This window comes from Phyllopteryx taeniolatus, chromosome 19 (assembly GCF_024500385.1).
Source record: "Phyllopteryx taeniolatus isolate TA_2022b chromosome 19, UOR_Ptae_1.2, whole genome shotgun sequence".
Classification (NCBI taxonomy): Eukaryota; Metazoa; Chordata; class Actinopteri; order Syngnathiformes; family Syngnathidae; genus Phyllopteryx; species Phyllopteryx taeniolatus.
In genome coordinates, this window is record NC_084520.1 from 14,987,298 (window position 1) to 15,006,165 (window position 18,868).

The window sequence follows — 18,868 nt, forward strand, 5'->3', positions numbered from 1 at the left end:
GCAAACAAGTTTTTCTTTGCTGAGACGCCGCTGTGCGACATTCCGCGAAAGAGAGCGGGAAATTAGACAATTCTGGACTTTTACCACAAGCGAGGAATACTAGGCCACAAAGTACTGTAGTTCACTAATGGGATGCAGGGAAGTTGTAACAACTGGTGAAATTCTTTGGAATGATTTTTATTTTTTTTTTCCCCCTGAAGTTTCTAGGGATGGTTATAAATCTTTCGTGGCTGGAATCCATTAAATGTTTTTGATAACTAATGCTACAAAAAATGACAGCTGATTTTTAATATTGGGTATGTGATCAAATGGGTTTAAGACAGAGTTGGCAAAAATGACAATTGTAGCCATTTGGAGTCCTTTTGATGCTGTGTGATTTTGTAATTGAAGTGTTGACAGAGTTTGTGCAGAAGCCAAGTATGTGAGAGGTCTGGGCGGACCAGGAGGTGAGACGTTAACCTCTCTGACCTCATAAGAAGGCGATTTGGGCTTCGAGTGAGGAATCTAAGTTAAAGGTGAGATTTCCCACCCCCGACCCTGCTTTTTCCTCTCTTTAGTTACCTTTTCATTTTGCTTGCTTTTAAAATGTACAAGTGGGGCGCCCGACGCTCAGGATGTACTTTGTGTATGTATGACGCCATGGAAACTCAAAGCTCTCCCTTGCGGTTTCCATGGAGTCGCTCATCTGGGCTCACTGCTAACTGCACCCTCGTCTGAGGTCATGTCTGTCATTACGAGGACTGCTAATCATTTTGGGGGCTTGAGCATGCTTCATGTATATATATATATTTTTTAAAACATTTACAAATTTTGCTAGTGATAATCTTTTGTTTAAATTTATAGTTTTAAATGTAAAAAAGTTTCATTAAATTTATGCTCAATTAAAAAAAAAATCATGTGGAAAATGAAACTTTTTTTTTTTTTTTTTTTTTTTTTTTTTTTTTTTTTTTTTTTTTTACATTTTAAATAGTGATCTTGTAATCTAGCCATCAATTTTCTGTACTGCTTATGCTCACTAGGGTCACGGGTGAGCTGGAGCCTATTCCAGCTATGTTTTAATTTCGTTTAACTCACAAAGTGCCCCCATTACGGAGAGTCGGCATCCATCACCCTTTATAAGAAAACACACGTCGAGACCTTCCTGAACTGCTTCAAAGATGGTTTTATTGTCTCTACAAACATGAGGGATTCCACGCAGGGGTCATCGGTCACTGTCCAAACACCCTCTCTTTGCGTCTCCAACTTTCACTTAAAAGTGTAAATGTGCTTTAAGTCCCTAATTGGTCACTTTGCGTGTATGTGCATACAACTCTGGTGTGGATTTAGGGGGTGATGGGTGGGAGACTGGAGGAGGAGCACTTGGCAGCCAGAGTGTATATGAGACCCTCATAAACTGGCTATACTGCACACTCAACTTCATCCTATGCTCCTCTTTAAAATATTTTTTTTCAAAATGGGCTTTTCTTCCCCTTCCAGGTCCAACATGAGAGGACGCTTGGTGTTCCAGTGTGTGCTGATCCTGTGGCTGGCCCAGAGCGCGCATACTGGCAGTGAGTACACTAAACACACTTTTGGAATAAAATTAGAAGTGAAGTCTTTTGGTACCAAATTGAAAGTCTTTTAAGAAATGTTGAATGACTTGACAGATGTTTGGACTTGGACTACTATTGCACTTATCGCCATTACATTTCAAAACCACTCTCCTGTGAAATGACAAAAAATTGAGTTAGCCCACTCTCGTTCTCTGATTGACAGTCTTCACAATTTCAGTGTCAAACATACTGACTTCACTAAATATTTAGCATTGTAATTTTTTGAAAGTGCAATAACGTTGAATGTCCTTTCAGCAAGTAATAGCATATATAGTCTAATTATGAAAATCTACAAACTTGCTCATGTACTAGACTTCCTAATTGTAGGCAAATGTAACTTAAATATTGGATACATCACTGATGCAGTTGTGCCACTGTAATATACAATTCCAGTAAAAAAACAAAACAGCTGTTATTATATACATGAGCCACAGAGAACTATAGTGGGCTAATTCCCTTTTAGTCATTTTGACGTTAACATGGAGTTGGCACACTTCTCAGTGGCTCGAATTTCTTTCTATCAGGGTCAATCAAAACAATCTGATGGTAGAATGTTACAGCTCTTGTGTTGGATGGATAAGGTTCATGAGTAGTAATTTGGTCTTTAAAATAATACATTAATTTGGTGAGAACTAAACACATGGCAACGTTTAAGTATTTGATTTGAATGTTAATGTAAATATTGTAACATTTTGTTTATCTTCAGATCATACTGTCCCATGGTACTCTGCCATTAAGCTTGTTGCGGCCTTGTACCGTAAATGTTGTAATGCGCTCAGAGTTTCGATGAATGTCTTTTTCAAACGCTCGGATTTGCTTGTCAAATTTCAAACTACCCTGTCAAACGGAAATCTTAGCAGCTGTGCCCGTGTTGTCCATATATTCCGTTTTCTGCCCAAATCAAAGGCACCCGAGCGTCGGTGACAGCAGCTGTCTAAATTTAACATCCCTCTGTGAGGAGGCAAGAGAGTGGTTTTACTGCTCATGCACAATGTCTGCATTGACTTCCAAAAAGTTTTAAGTCTTCCCTGACCACAGTGTATTTAGACATGCAGGTGCATCTAAATAAACTGGAATATCTTGGATAACATAAAATTATACTCGATAACACAGCGTTTCACTAGTCTGGCGAGCACGCAGATGTCAACCAATGCAGTTTTTCTTGCATGTAAGGACAAAGTGGCCAAGTATTGCACTCCGGTTTGCCAAGCCACTCCTGAACCACCGACATCATCAAAAGCGTCTTACTTGGGTGAAGTCTATAAAGTGTATTTTCAGTGCTTTAAGATGTAAGGAAAAGCCTACCAGAACATCTGAACTTTATTCGTGGTTAATCCAAGGTACTCTGGATGTTATTTATCACTGTTTGTGAAATATTGATAGATTTGACGGATGTCTGGACTTGGACGACTATTGCACTGAACTTTAATCCACTCTCCTATAAAACGACACATTATTTAGGCCACTCTAGTTTTTGCCATTTAAAGTCCTCAAAGAGTTTGTCAATGGAAAGTGACATCTTTATTCACGTGAACTGCTGATTAAATGACAAAATATGTAATTGGTTGAAGGTTATGGTGCTGGAGTGTCTGGAGTACCCACTAGCCGTGAAGCACACTTTAATGGTGAGGGAGTGTCAAGGGCATGTTACGTAACATACAGTATTTTAATTATAAATATTAAAATGTTGGCAGCTAAAAATGGCCTTTTCTTATAGGAAAGAGAGCACACAATGGTGGAGGCGCTGGAAGAAGGCTGATTCCATTGAAAGGTTTAGGCTCAATACCTCCAAACAATGAATTGGAATCTTTTTCACAACCGTTTTCTATTCCTAAGGTGTCGGTTCACCAATGGGTGCGCAGAATGGCTACGGTGGCTACCCCAATAAAGGAGTAGGTGAGTGAACGTGAAATAAAAGCTGTTATGACCTTAAGTCAATGTTGCAAGAGCCCATTTTTGATTGGTGTTTCACTCAAATTTAAGGCAATGGATTAGCTGCTGGAATGGCCAATGGAGCAGGAAAGAAAGGTTGACTAATTGATAGGTTTTTATTTATTTGAGGTCTGCTTTGAATAATCCCCACATTCTAACTTTTTTTTTTTTTTTTTTTTTAAGGCTACAGTGCGGCAAATGGTGCAGCGCGAGCTCAGGGAGGGTGGCCACAAGGTAGTAATTTACTGAACATGCATAGTCAAAGATTACTGTAAAGTTGATTTTGACAGTTTTTATTTTTTTGGGGGCAATGATTGCAAGTTAAAGATCAATTGATATGAATTCGTATCGCAGAAAATCATTGGTTTGAGAACACAAATGTTGTAAGTATCCCAGAAGATTTCTCAAATATAGCAACACATTGTACTGAAACTATTAGTGAAACAAAACCAAATGGTAATCTTGGATTTTTATTATTTTTTTAATGGGAAATCCAGCAGTTTCATCCAATCGCAATGGGGCTAAATATAATGGTACATGGCGGGATTATAATACAATATCCAATCCAACTCTAATAATTTGTGGCTTGAATGTAGTGCCACTTTGTCATTGATGCAGGATATGACGGTCATGCTGCTCCCACCAACCAACATCCAATGAGAGGCAACGGTGTGTTTCCCTTTAGAAATTTTAGTTGTACATTGTACTGTCCTACATTGTTTTTAATGTCCAATGTTCACGTTGCAGGCTACAGCTATCACGCTGGCGTATTTGGTGCACAAGGAAATAAAGGCAATGGTACTTTTAGATGAAGATGACAAGATTTTGGTAGGTACCTTTGGTATTATTCATGAAATAGAACTCTTGTCTTCTCAAGGTTATGGAGGTCCTCCTGCTGGACCCCAGAGTGGAAACAAAGGTCTGATGAAGGGTGTATTATCAAGTTTTGAGCATTTAATGCCACACCTTTTGGTGGTGTAAATGAATGTCGGTTCAGAAGTCCAGCAACATGGTAACAACAAAATTTTCTGTTTAGGTTACGGTGGTGCTCTTGGTGGAAAGGGAGCCAAGCCAAATGGTGAGTGACCACTAGTAGTGTTGTACTTTTGAGGAACTGTGAACCCCCGTAAATTTGCAGTGTGGCCTTTGCAAATGTAGCAACTTGTGGATTTTTTTTAAACCAGTCCTCCGTTATTCGCTGAAAAACTCAAGTATTGTTTTGGTGGCATGTTTGTAAAAAGGAACCTTTGAAGCGAGTTGAGCTGCTTTTAGACAAAAGTAGTCCTTTGCCATCATCTTGTGGCATCTATAGACAATTACATATGATTTTACTGCACTAATTTCAGTATACTACAACAATTACTCTTTAGGATATGGAGCAAAATCTGTTGTACCAAATGGAAATGGAGCTGGTAATGTTTGGGAACCATGATATGTACTGTATACATAATTAGATGACATTTTAAGGCAGATCCATTTATGCATTTATTAATCTTTTGCATTACGCATTGTCCTGAAACAGGCCTGGCGGGTGCTGGACGTAAACCCATGAAAGGATACGGCCAGCCATATTATGGAGCAGGTGATGAAACAAACACCTCGACTGTTCTCTTGTGGGTTCAACGTTAACTTGTATTTGATTGTTAATACGGTCGTGGTGCAGGTGTGGGAGTGTCTCAAATTCAAGGGGTTCCCCAGCTTGCCAGGAACCAGGGCAAGGGTAAGTGAATTTCTCTTTACAGCTCTTTTCATCAACACACCTATCCTTAATAGTGTATATATTTGTTCTTTCAGCCTACGGCTATAACGGTTATGGTACACAACCAACGGGTGGTGAGACAGCCGGTCTTCGTTGACCTCGCCTACTATTGTAAATACAATGTTAAGAAGACCGTGCATTTGTGTGTATTCTTAGGCTCCACTGGTGGTTATGGAATGGGTCTGGGACCACGTTATGGAAGTGGAGGAATGAAAGGACCCAAACCAGGTTAGAACAACTTTACTGATGGGCCAAAAAGTCATTTGTCATTGTCTTGCTCACTCAAGTTTTTGACCCCATGATAATTTGAAATGTTCAGGATACGGCGGTGCAGCGGGTGTACCCAACAGACAAGGTGCTGTCCCCAATGGTAAGCTCACCACATGCATGCACCCATCTGTTCACGTTGGTTATCTCGCCATTAAAGTACAGGCACCTGCCAACTAGTGGTCACTGTCACTATTTTTTTAATCGAGCCATAGAATCGGTATGATGGACTTTTTGTTGATTCTGAAGGTCATGGTGGCACCAAGTGTCCTGTAAAACCGGGTAGGTATGGTTAAACAACTATATACTCCAGCTTCCTCCCACATTTCAAAAACGTGCTCTCATTTTACATTAAAATGTGTGTACAGCATATAAGTATAGTTCTTAAAGTAACTTCCTTTAATTTTTTTACGGATATGGAGCAAACAAAGGTGGTACTAACATCTCTAAGAACATGTAACAAAAGTATGTATGCTACAATTCTGTCTAATTTCCATGTGGATCTTTTTATTCAAGGTTATGGAATTGGAGCTGTTCCCAATGGATATGGAGCCAAACCTAATGGTAGTGGATGACACTTATCTCTTATCTGATACGACCAATTTTAAAAAAATAAATAAAAAATGGTACATTGTTTGATTTTAGGTTATGGAGCTGGTGGCACGAAAGGATATGGTGACGTCCTATTAATATGAACAGTAGAGCACTAGTGTTTACAACATCATACTGATTGTGCTTCCCTTCAGGTCCTGGAACTGGAAATGGTGCAGCACTTGGAGGATTTGGAAATAAACTTAGTGGTGTGTTTCAGGAGCCCATTGTTTATGCCATTTGAGCGCTCTGTTCTTGGTATCGTGTTATGATAAATATGAACCACTGTATGCAGGATATGGATGGCTAGGTGCACACTCGCCCCCTCAGACCACTAAAGGCGTTGGGCCGATGTTACCTGGCCAAGGTAGTTCTCCTTGTGTTGTGACATCCAAACTGGGATGAACTGTTGTACTTATATTATGTATATGGTTATATCCACAGGCTTTGGTGGTTTTGCTGGCATACCAAATCAACCAGCTCAAGCACCAAACTCTAGTAAGTACAGTATGCACATGCGCACACCAGTGCATTTTGTATATGAAGGGGTGGGGGTGCCAATTGTTTTATGGTTGGTGATTAGGGGCAGAGCCCTGCTCTTATTGATTATTATCTAACTTATTGAGGCCCCTCTCCAAAATGGGTTCTTGATTGTGTATAGATGCCACAAGGTGGCAGCAAAGCACTTAAAACAGAGGACCATAAAGCACCAACGCCCTGAATCTAGCATGTACACGTTCATGAACCCAGTTTACATAAACGACTGTATTCAGTAGTTAAATTATTCAACAGAAACCACCTTCACATGAGGCTCATTGATAGCATTAGCTAGCATAATAGCCTAAATAACACTCTAGCACAAACTGACATGACATCCCATGTGTCGACACTGTAGCGTCTGTAATTCGATTGAACAATATATGAAAATGCTTTTGTTTGCGTCTCAGGATTTGTCCAGAGGCCGTATGGTAACGGTCCGAAGATCCCAGGTGCGCCTAATGGCAAAGGTCTTAAAGGTGGTGTTCTTTCACCTCAGCAACCAGGCTCAGCTCCCTGGGAGGGCGCCTCACCTCAACGACCAATCATCGAAGGTGACTCTCTTCCGGCGCCTGAGCCCACCAGTGGCCGCCTTGTTCTGGTGACCCAAGACCAGTACCAGAAGCTGCCCTCACCTGTGCCGCAGGGGAAACTCTACATGCAGCCCATGCCGCAGGCTACACCGGTTTATGCACCGGTTTTCCCTCAGGGTAAACAGCCCAAGCTTGGTCATAAAGACTCTTCAGGGTCAGCACCCATGAGACCACTTGACAAAAGTCTGAAGGCCCCTTCCTATGAAGTTGGACCAGCAGGAGAGACTCCTGCAGCCCTTCCTCAAGGCAAGTATCAAGAGGTCTTACACGTCATAAGTCAGTCTCAAGTCTTGACCTTTTAAGTTTCAAGCAAGTCATAACTTGGCTTATGCAAGTCCTAAGTCAAGTCACGCAATCTTGCTCAGTCGTATTAAAACTTTAACGACTTTGCACTCAATATCTGTACTTACATTTGTTAGCTGTACTATCACATTCACAACCACTTTTTAATAGCATTGGCTATTTTTTTTTTTTTTTCTCTTCTGTTAAACTCATTACTGACGTGAAGCTTAGCTGTTAGACCAGCTATCTGTTAGCTAAACTGTGAAGTTAATCTATCATACCGGTCTTTGTGGGTTTTATAGTGACGGATGAAGTTTCTCATCTTTGAGTTGCAAATCTTGCATGTTATTGTTTTTCATGGTTTTAACAAAAAAATCATCTTAAATCTCTGCATCATAGCATATGCCATGGGTGCAGGCACTTCCAAAATGTTTTTCATAAAACCTTTAGTTTTTTTTCCCCCCAATTAAGCAGGCAAGACTTGTCAAAGTCGGGTTGGTAGAGCATAATTGTGAAGTTGACGTGTGGTTATGTGTTTGGCGGTGCTGTGCGCACACAAAAAAGTCCAGATGTTTTTGGGGTGGGCGACAAGAGCGAGGGTTACACTCCTGCGAGCTCAGAGAACGTCATCCATCCTGAGCAAACACCTGCTTCTACAGCTCCCTTGGAGGAGGAAGTCCAGAATCTGGAGACTGAGGAAGCACAGGACCGGCTGATGGTCAAAGGTGTCCTTTCAGGGGAACTTGGGTTCATTGGTCAACTAACGGAATCCTGAATGAGATGTTTACCCATCGTGCACCTTTGACTGTTCAAACACTGTTGTCTGTAACTGTAACTTGTATAACATCAGATTTAATCATTTAATGTAATATGATGCCTGACACTGTACTTTGTTTGTTGCATTTTGTGCATGGCGTGCGATTTGTGTTAAAAAATTGTATCCATAAGACATAATTTGACTAAATGTAAGCAGCTAATCTGTCCTGAATTTTAGAGAGTGTAGGAGGAGCCTCAGTCTCCAAAGGACAGGGACCTAAAGCAGCCAAACCGGGTAAAATCCTGTCTACTAGTTGATGTATCAAATGAGCTTTATGTATAAAGATCAACAATGTGGTGCATTTGTTGATGTAAATGTTTTATCATGTTTCTTTGCTCCTAGTAAAAAATAAATGCACATTTATTGTACACTGTGGCCCAGGAGGTACAAATGGACAGTGGATGAAAATACCTGGAGCAGGTAAAACACTGCAATAAAGGTGTCTAGTATCATTTACCATGTGATTATCATACATTTGTGGGGTAAAATGTTTTGCCACCTTTTGGAATATGCAGTGTGTTTTAGATATGAAAATGGGTCAGGTTTTTCCTTTTGTCCCTCCTAGGCTATAATGCAGGACTTGGTGCATCGGCGGGCTCCAACACTAAAGGTACTTGTGTACTTATGATTCAGTTGCTTAAAGTTGCTCACCCCATGTCAGTATTTATTTTTGTCCTGTTCAAGAAAGAGCTGAAAGTGCAGAGGCAACTGTGGCTACATTAGATTACCTGAACTGCTGATTTTATGAAACTCAAATTTTAGCTTGCCCCACAAAGCAAAAAAAAACAAACTTGTTAGTCAAGGTACCATTCTTGTTTTTCTCATCATACATTGTTTTTGTTGTCAGGTTACGGAGCAGGTGTTCCAAACAGATTTGGTGCCAAACCCGGTAAATCAAATTTACACGTCTGTCGCCACTTTTTGTTTTAATTGCTAATCGATTTAAATTGCATATCTTATGTATTCAAAGGTTATGGAACTGGAGGCTATACTGTACCTATTAATGGATACGGAGCGGGTAAGATTGATTATCCAACCAATCATGACAAATGTCCCAACTCATTCATATTTGTGTGCTTGCAGGCCTTGGATATCCTAATGCAGGCGAACCCCAACAGCCAAGTGAGTACCCAATTCCCTCACCCCAAAAGTGTTGCCCTCACAACAATAAACAATTCATATTGTTTTTATGCTTACTCAGTTTACAGTCAAGGAGCCAACCTTGCAGCAGCTGGCTATGTCAAGGGAAACTCTTACCCAGGTAAGAATTTAAACAAAGCTTTGAACCAACTCTGTCGGCCTGTATTTAGGCAGAATGTGCAATACATTTTGAATGTGGTAGGTCCATAAACATGAAATCAGATCTCTTTATAGGAAATGGAGAAACTGGCAATTCTAAAGCGGGTAAACTGGATGCTTGACACAGGCTCCAACTAGTAATGTATTAACACTAAGTTAGTTTTGTTTGTTGTTGTTCCAGGCTATCCAAATGGTTATGTTGCAGGTGTCCACCCTGACTATGCTAGTATGTAATGTAACCATCCTATTTAAAACAATTGATTTGGATTACTGCAATTAACAGGAGACCAGTCCAGGGTGTAGCCCACCTCTCACCCAAACTCAGCTGGGATGGGCGCCAGCTCACCTGCGACCCTAAATGGATGCATGCGTAATGGCGTTTTTTATTTTTTTTGTTTTTTTTTTTCCTCCACAGATCTTGGCCACGGTGTTCCGACAATGAACGCAAAATCGGGTATGACAATTTGGGCCTCATTGGATCCCACTTCTGAGAATTTTTGTTTGATTTGAAGTTTATATTTTTGCAGGTGGTGGTCTGCAGGCTCCTTACAATGGCGCCCCGGCAGTTCCAGCCGCACTAGATGGTAAGACTATGCCATCTAATAAAGAAAATGAGGTTAAATCTGATTAGGCCAATTATTATTTTTTTTGAGCCAAGCTACATAATTTAAATTATAAAAAGCTCACAGAACACCATAAAACAAATGTCACAAAAAGTAGGCTATATACAGTATATTTAAATCAAATCAAATCTCTGCTACTTATTGTCAGTGGCGGTCCTAGCTTGAATGGTCCCGTGTGGCCGCACATACCAGAAACTGTTACTGCTCAGTGTATTATTGTTGTATTATTATGATGTATAAATGGTGACCGGTGGATACACAGGTTAATTCTACCTTCTGCAATCTAGTGGAAGAACATCTAATTGTTCTGCCTGTCACTATATGTCACTGGCATGGGTAGATGAAGTTTTTTTTTTTTTTTAATAACAGATCCATCGGTCTTATGTGGTATTCACTGAGATGTTGACCTCTGCAGGTGTGGGTCAGCCTGAGCAGCAGCCAGCTGGCCTCGGTCCTAATGGAAAAAAAGGCCCAGTGTACGGTGGTATGTTTGATCCTGGAAGTAGTTTCGTTTTTGTTTGTAATTTGGTCAGGAAAATCCAATTTTAACAAGCAGCAGCATCATTTTCTCCCCACTGCATCAGGAATGGAGGGCTTACTTTACGGTGGTCCGACTGGGATGGGTCCTGAGAAATCCAATGCAAAGTATGGTGAGTTTTTGTTGTTGGACGTTGAAATGTTTAAAACCTTTAATTCCCCCCCCCAAAGAGTCTCAAAATCTCTTCTTCTTTGGTGTTGTTTTCAGGCATTGGCGGATTGCAATTTGGTGGCAGCCCTCAAACGGGAACTAATGGTGGCGGTAATTACGTTATGCACTATACGAATTTCGAAACGTGTGACAGCAACAGACCTGTTCATTGCGACATCACATCTACAAAGCGCTAATTCCACTACTTGTAAACAAAACTCTTCCAAGGCAGTGCGATTGGGGAAAAACAAAGTAAATGGCTTGATGTGTGGGAAAAAAAAAAATTTCATGAGCGAAGTTGATTCAAAAACAGACATGGTGGAAATTCAGACATGGCAAACATGATTATTGAGGGACTAGCTAATTGACTTTGTTGCTTGGATTATTCATGCTACAGCGCTGACGTTAGCTTTCAGGCTAGCCTTTATGGTCTGAATTATTCAAAGATGACCAAACATTTTACTCATACCTGTAACAAACCCGATGATGGCTTGGTTTGTCTTTCCGGTTAGAAGGCACTAGGTGGTCTTGCGAGCGTCTCTGTACAATTTGCGCCATCAACTCACGCCTCCTCACCAACAGATTTTGCTAAATTTATTTTTCATTTTAAGTAAACTGAAAACTACCCTAAACCCCTTGGGCTATATCTGGCGAGGCAACCCCAAACATTTTTGTTTTTAGTTAAAGTTAATCACCCAGAACTACTTGACTATTGTTTACAAACATTGTGAAACGTTCTTAACTCTGCTTCTGAAACTGTCAATATTTCGTGCAGGCTATGGCGTCTATGAACCCACTGCTGATTTGAAATCTGGAAAATATGGTAGGCATATTGTTTGGTCAAAACTGGTCATTGTTATGTCACTGATATATATTGCCAATGTATAATTAGGATGCAGTGCAAAAAAAAAGATTTTGTTTCAGGATCACCAAATCCTCTTCTATAATTATGTAAATTATAGGTGGAGCCAATACGGGTGGTGGTGTACCTGGACAATATGGTAAGTATAGATATGATACTGTATGTAAATAAGCTATAAAAAGTAGGCTTTGCACGATCAGGATTTTTGGGGCCGATCAGTGGGTTTAAAAAAAACGATCACCGATCCGATCACAAGATGGAGGAATGTCTATTTAAATGACCTGTTCATTTACTTTATATACTTGTGTACTTAATGGCTCAAAAAATTATATTTACAATAAATGTATCTTTTTTCCTCTATGCCAGTGAGGCAGAGTGACAGACAGAACAAATGAATGGTCTCCTATTGGTTGGCAGGAAGTAAATACAGTAATTCATGTATCCACTTTTTGTGACGTTGGTGTTTTTCAATTGGAAAATATGTTCCTTGGCTCCATAAGGTTGGAAATCTCTCCTAGTCAGATCGTTTATTCTAATCATTCGGGTCAAACCAACATGACGGAAATAATGGGTGCTAACTTACTGTAATTAAATTACTTTATTTTTAATACTTACTTCACCCACACTGAAACTTTAGAGCAGGATTTGACACAACGGCGGCATGTTTACGTCCAATCCGGGCATTACGTGTTGTCTGTTCCACACCGCTGACGTTTTCTTTTTTAAATAAATAACTTAATTGGCTGTCAGATATTTACAGTACTACGTCAAAAGACACGCGACAAGGCTAAAAATAAACTAGCCTTTGGATTCAAATATACCGTGCGCGCGGCGACGCCGCATTGTCTTTTGCGGAGCCGGTCAATGACGTCATTGATCGGATCGGCGAATTATGACATTAAAGCCGATCATCATAAAATGCTAAATATCGTCTGATACCGATCAGCCGATTAAAAATCGGTGTAAAGTCACCTGAACCTATAACTATATCCTCTCTGGTCAGGTTATGGTGGCTTACCCAATATTGGCCACCTTCTTAGTCGTGGCAGCAATGGACACATGGCTGGCAAATATGGTGAGTTAAGCGTTTTGACGCATACAAAAATGTTTTTTATTAGTTTTTTGTCCTGATGGGAACAGTATTTCCTGTGCAGGTTATGGAGGAATGCCCCATGAAGTTCAACCTGTTGGATTTGTCCCTCAACTCCAATATCCTGGTGCTGGCCAAAACGGTAACTATGTTCTGCATCAAATCCATGAAACTAACCCACAAACTGGACGAGTCCTCTGTTTACTGCATGTAGCTCATTTTGAATCCCCTCCCCCAGGTCCTGGAGCCTCGCCATATCAGTCAGGCCCTCTTGGATTTGGACCAAATGTCAACTATGGTGAGAGCCTTCAAATGTGACTTTTATAAGCATTATTATTTTAACATCTCCTTGTAATTGCCAAGGTGGTGGTGACGCTTCCTATGGGCCACAAGGTCTGGTGGGTGAAGGAAAGTCTGCTGGGAAAAATGGTTTGTTTGTTTTTTTTCAATCATGTAACACACATTAACTCTGTCATTTGTACATAATTTGATATCAATCTTTTAGTGGATAACCAGGGACTGCACCAGAGCCAACCTCTTGAATCTGCTTCTGAAAGGCGATCAGGTGGAGAAGTGTTTTCCCAACCTTTATTGAGCCTAGTCACATAATTTACATTGGAACAAAATCTTTCAATTTTTGTGCTTGCTCCCTCTCAGTGGGAGGTGATCCAACTCTGTCACGAGCAGTCGATGGCGAGGGCATGGCGAATAATAAATATGGTCAGTGGGAATAAGTCACAAATGTGCAAGTCATCAGTCTTCAAGTTTTAAGTCGCAAGTTATTGTGACAGTAATCAAGCAAGTCAAGTCATTACTTGGGTCGCCTTCATTTTAGGAAAGTGTCAATAGTTTTTCTTTTTAGGAATTGAAGGCTGCAGAAAACTATTTTACCGCCATTGCAGTCATTTTATTTTATTTTTTTAATCACTTTCAGAAAATGTGGGTTACATAAGTGGACGTAAACTACAACCAGAAGGTAAAACATCAATTTTACAATGCCTATAAAGCATGTTGATAAAAGACGATAATCATTTTCCTCTCCGAAGTTATTTCGCTCCCCGCGGCACCCACCCCCGTGCCGATGGGATCGGACGACCTCAGGGGTGCCGGCGGACTCTCGTTTGATTCCGCCGACGCGGACCAGCAGTCCGCGGCCCGGGGGTCGGCGCAGCCGGACGACCCCGAGCAGATGCCGCGTCAGCTTCACATCCAGCAGCGCCTCAAACTGCATTTACACCCTCAAGGCAAGAGACACAAAGTGCATTACATTCTACTGCAGTTAATAAACCGCCGAAAACAAAGACCACTGTGTGACAGTTTCATTTGTCTTCAGGGTCAAAAAATGGTAAATACGACTTGAATGGCTTCTTTGGAAATAGTGGCTACCAAGGTAAGGAACGGACTTAAATCATAAAAATATAAAAAGGTTAATCCATCTTCTTTCACACAGGTTAACACTGCTGTCATCACATGTGCCACTGTATATTTGTCATCACTTCCTGATTGTATATTAGTTTTATTTACTTTAGTCTAAACCTTTAACACATTGAGTTGCTATGTTATCTATGTATTATATAAATATATACATCTTTCTACTCTGCGCTTGCATGTTCACTGTACGTGCAAACAAGAAGAATGGAGTTTTGTCCTCTGCTTGTCTGTTTTTGATTGAATCAGTCAGTTTTGCCTCAAATATATCTTGCATATTTCTATAAAAACAAAATGCTTTCTAATTTATTTTGCATGGCGATTTTGGTTTTAGAACTACTTGTGGTAAGAATGTTTATTGTACAGTATTTGTGTGATTAAAATCAAAGACACACTTCAGATTTGTGTGTGTGTGTGTTGGTCATACAGTTTGTAAAAAGGCAAAAACCGTGAAACTAGATCCTGGCAAGCAAAGTTTGTGTAGCACCATTAATACATAAGGCGGATCTATGCGTTACAGAGGCGAATGAAAATCCCATATGAAACTGTAAAACGTAATAGGTTAAAATGATCTGTTTTTGTAACTAAATGCTCATTTTTTTTATTTATTTATTTTTTTTAAATGAACCTTATTGCAATCATTTTGGCAATCTGCTTTTATAAATGTAACTTTCTTTTCCCCATCATTCCCCAAGAGCCCCACCCTGCATCTCTTCTAAAGTGAGCGACTCCACAATTCCCCAAATAAACTCCAATGATTTGATTATGGCTTCCCGCCAGACTGCCCCTAAAATTTGAGACAATGAAAGTACATTTTTCATCTACTTGCGCATGTGCAACAAGCAAATTGTATTTTAAACTTTTTGTTTTGCTGACACACTTAAATCCAGGTGTTGGCGATAATGCACAAATTGACCTGGTTTGCCAAGCAAAATTAACGCCAAAAGAAGGCCCTGTGTGGCCGCACATGATGCACATGCCACAAACTGCCACGAGTTACATTTGTTTGTCGTCCCCCCAAAAAAAAAAAAAAAAAAAAAAAAAACACCCAATGATCTATTTCCAATGAGGTTAAGGTGTGATTGACTTATTCACTTAGATGAGAGGCAATAGCGTGCATGGCCTTTTGGTGAGGATTAACCCTGCTTTATCCTTAAGAAGCGTGCACTGATTGGCCCCGGCCGCGAGCGTGCCACTCCGACCCGAGCAGCTACGGGTTGCTCGCCTCTGCCGTCCTTCCAGCAGAGTTGCGCGATGGCTGGCGGAGGTCTCGGCCATGTCGCGGCCTCCTGCGGCCTGGCGTAAGATGCACGGGGAAGTAGGATCTGCGGGAAGTCGTCACGATGGTTCACCCGGGCCCGCGGCTGTTGGACTTCACCAAAACCCCGACGCATCTTCAGTTCAACAAATACGTCCTGACCGGCTATCGGCCAGTGTCCACCGCTCACGAGTGTGCGCGGAGTCTCTTCTACATGCACAATGAGCTGGGCAACATCTACAGCCATGGTAAGTCGATCACCTTGTTGTTTGACACGTGTTATAACAGACTGTTTATTAGCCTTAAATAAACAACAGGTTCTTGCAAGGGGAACGTGTACGAAGTTGCAGATGTCCACTATACTCTCACTTGTGGCCAGTTTTCCAAACTGACTTGACAGGCGTGTGTAATGAGGATAATGGGATTAGTTGTAATCTGCCCTGGGAATCCCTGTCCTGGAAATATCCCGCTGCTAACTGGGTCTTGAGCAGATGAGTATGGAAATGCAGTCCGAGGTGGCAAAAAGTACTCGTACTCAAGTTGAAGTGCAGGTACTTGGTTAAAAGAAAAGTAGGGATTCAACTCAAAAGTAAAACGCAACAAACAAAAAAGCAGACTGTGTTTTGTCAGCCACGGAGGTTGGAAAAAAGTAACATTTTGACCAAGTAAGGAGTAGGAAGTTCTGATTTGATTTCAAATGTAGGGAGTCTTTTTCGGAAACTGCATCAATAGTCTTCTTTTTAGGAAAGTGTAACAACAATAGTTCGTCTTTCCATAAAGCTGTTTGAGTATTTATTCAATGTTAAAGGATATTGGAGCATTTATTCGATGTCCTTGATATCCATTTTAAGGTTGTTCTAGTCGGCCAAACGTGGCACGAGTAGTAGAAAAATTATCACTAGTGAAACAGTTGTTATAAGAGTGTGCCTTACTAGCGAGGACAAAGAGCGGACCTTAAGATGGATATTGAATAAACGCAAGTTTTCCCATCCCTGTTTTGTGTTTGAACAGATGTTTTATATAAGAGTATTTAAAGATTTTTCTGTAACAGTTTCTCTTAGGTTTCATTTGTCTTGCCCTGGTCTAAAAATCTCAGCGTATCACCTTCATGCTCAATTTTCTCCTTGACTATCCACTAAGTTGATTAAGTGTAACACTCTTACAGAGGGGAAGCAAAGGCTATTAACATTTGTCAGGTTCCTCTGTGTGGACGGGTGAATTGATCGGTAACCTCAAACCTCTCCTGGTGTTCCTCAGGGATCCCTTTCTTCCTGTTTCTGGTGCTGCTGCCCTTCAGCATTCCCTGGAGGGAGGTGGACAGCGTCTGGATCGGCGTGGTCCACTACCTGGCCTGCCTCAGCCCCACGGTGGGCTCCGTGCTCTACCACGTGTTCATGAACCACGTCGGCGGGGAGCACGTGTACGACACCCTGCTCTCGCTGGACATGGTCGGCGTCTGCTTGGTGAACACGCTAGGTGTGATCTTGACTCCTTGGCAAAAAAAAATTACAAAATTTGTTTGCAGGGCTCCTCAAATACCAGGCAAAGCGTGCTCGTTTCAAGCTCATTTGTCAGTTTACAGTGAAACTGACATAAAAGACAAACGGGAAAATGTTCAAACCATATAACCTTGGCTCACAAGTCTGCTAGCTTAATGCTAACATATAAGGCCAAATATTTGAACCTGCTAAAACACTATCCAAATGCAAGCATAAAATATTGTATGTACGAGTAATGAATGAAAACATTTATAGTACTGCATATTCGCGGTTCGGCACTCACAAATTAGCCTATTCGCTGCAAAACTTTGTTGAGGAAGTAGGTTAAAGTTAGGGGGAGGAGCTTCAGTTAGTCAGTTAAAAGTAAAAAAAATAATAATTCTGCCATCTTGTGGCCCGTATTGGCAAATACAAAGCTTTTGAGTGGGAATACGCTCTAATCACAAAACATCTGCGATATAGCGGGGCTGTGAAATAACAGGGAATTACTTTATTTAGAAGAACCCCATATTGTGCTGTAAATTTTTCTCCCATGCTCCACTTTGTCCCCAGGTGCCCTTCCGATCATCCACATCACACTCCTTTGCTTCCCGGCCGTGCAGCAGGCCGCAATGCTGGCCTACATCTTCCTGTCGGCCTACGGCATCTACTGTGCCACCACGGCTCGCACCAACGTCCTGCGTCTGCGGGCCTTTGTGTGGCAGGCCGTGTTCCGCTTCAGCCTCTTCCTGTTCCGCGCGTACGGCAGCGGGGTGGGCAGCCCCGACTCGTTGCGCCTCTTCGTCATCATGGACTCCCTGGCCGTGCTGGGCGGGCTGGTCAATGTGGTCCAGATCCCCGAGCGCTTCGTCCCGGGCCTGTTTGACAACTGGGGTAACAGTCACCAGATCATGCACGTTATGGTTATCTGCTCCATTATTTACCTCCACTGGGGAACGCTGGAGGATCTGACCTGGGTCAAGAACTACCAGTGTCCTGTAGAGTGACCCACAAATGGTCTCATGACAAGCTGGGTTGATAGATTTGACTTTTAGGAGTCAGTGGGGTGTGACGTATAGTTTAAACCTTACATAATGTTCACAAGTTTCACATATGACAGAGAGAAAAATCCCTCAAATGTCATTCTTTCACCCTGCGATTTGATGACTTTTCTGAAAGTGAATCAACAAATTTAAACTACAAATGTCATGTAGGGCTGTTGGGAAGGGGAGGCAAAAAAAAGTCGAAAAACTGCTTAGTCGACTTCAAAAATAGGTCGACGCAAAATTTCTGCCACGAAGCTCCGCCGAAACAAAAAAAAAAAAAAAAAAACAAAAGTCCACCGGAACTTTGTTTGCGCCACTAGAACCCATGTTTCACTCGGACATTTAATGCAGACGCACGCCGTAATTGAACCAGGTAAAATGTTTCCAAACTCGACAGAGAACCGTCTATAAATTATTTTAAAGAAACTGTTGGATGTGTAATGGAAAAAATTGTAATGTACATACGTGATGTATGAGTGAGCTGAATCGTAGCATTTTCTTTAACCTAAAATGGTAATCGCTGGCGCGCTAATGCTAATAACGATTGCTAACCGTTTAGCATTTTGCTGTCTTAATTTCTGTACACGAAATTTGTAGCATCCACACAGTACCAACAAATGCAGTTAAAGGATTTAATTCCACCCCTCATAAATTTGACTAAAATGCATGTTAGTAAAAAAAAAAAAAAAAAAAAAAAAAAAAACAGGTCAAAGGGTGCCGCGAGAG

The 18,868-nt window shown here is 41.2% G+C and overlaps 3 protein-coding genes across 6 annotated transcripts; all 3 read left to right on the forward strand.

Annotated features, from left to right (window-relative positions):
* Positions 1-48: 48 nt before the first annotated feature.
* On the forward strand, positions 49-7,573 carry LOC133469640 (spidroin-1-like). Its single transcript, XM_061756936.1, has 23 exons — positions 49-515; positions 1,477-1,550; positions 3,164-3,217; positions 3,310-3,363; positions 3,429-3,488; positions 3,576-3,620; positions 3,708-3,758; positions 4,143-4,193; positions 4,272-4,322; positions 4,402-4,443; positions 4,561-4,602; positions 5,047-5,106; positions 5,188-5,244; positions 5,319-5,357; positions 5,440-5,511; positions 5,603-5,653; positions 5,800-5,832; positions 6,067-6,114; positions 6,196-6,225; positions 6,297-6,350; positions 6,437-6,508; positions 6,586-6,639; positions 7,089-7,573. The coding sequence occupies exons 2-23, from the start codon at positions 1,484-1,486 to the stop codon at positions 7,571-7,573; spliced, it is 1,572 nt and encodes a 523-aa protein (XP_061612920.1). The 5' UTR covers positions 49-515; positions 1,477-1,483.
* Positions 7,574-7,848: 275 nt separating this feature from the next.
* On the forward strand, positions 7,849-14,759 carry LOC133469787 (elastin-like). 4 transcript variants are annotated; one of them, XM_061757322.1, is made up of 23 exons: positions 7,849-8,790; positions 8,936-8,980; positions 9,218-9,259; positions 9,341-9,388; positions 9,454-9,492; positions 9,572-9,631; positions 10,085-10,123; positions 10,197-10,253; positions 10,708-10,776; positions 10,877-10,942; positions 11,038-11,091; positions 11,756-11,803; positions 11,943-11,981; positions 12,846-12,917; positions 12,997-13,074; positions 13,171-13,230; positions 13,296-13,361; positions 13,438-13,497; positions 13,590-13,652; positions 13,867-13,908; positions 13,979-14,176; positions 14,266-14,322; positions 14,383-14,759. In XM_061757322.1, the coding sequence occupies exons 1-23, from the start codon at positions 8,685-8,687 to the stop codon at positions 14,385-14,387; spliced, it is 1,413 nt and encodes a 470-aa protein (XP_061613306.1). In that variant the 5' UTR covers positions 7,849-8,684; the 3' UTR covers positions 14,388-14,759. The 4 variants fall into 4 exon arrangements, with proteins under 4 accessions (XP_061613306.1, XP_061613307.1, XP_061613304.1 ...); XM_061757323.1 differs by having other exon boundaries at positions 7,849-8,604; positions 8,713-8,790; positions 14,266-14,759; XM_061757320.1 differs by having other exon boundaries at positions 14,266-14,759.
* A 751-nt stretch (positions 14,760-15,510) lies between these two features.
* On the forward strand, positions 15,511-18,845 carry LOC133469803 (progestin and adipoQ receptor family member 4-like). The gene is made up of 3 exons (XM_061757357.1): positions 15,511-15,866; positions 16,876-17,094; positions 17,670-18,845. Exons 1-3 carry the CDS (start codon positions 15,704-15,706, stop codon positions 18,101-18,103), a joined length of 816 nt encoding a protein of 271 aa, XP_061613341.1. The 5' UTR covers positions 15,511-15,703; the 3' UTR covers positions 18,104-18,845.
* The last annotated feature ends 23 nt before the right edge of the window (positions 18,846-18,868 follow it).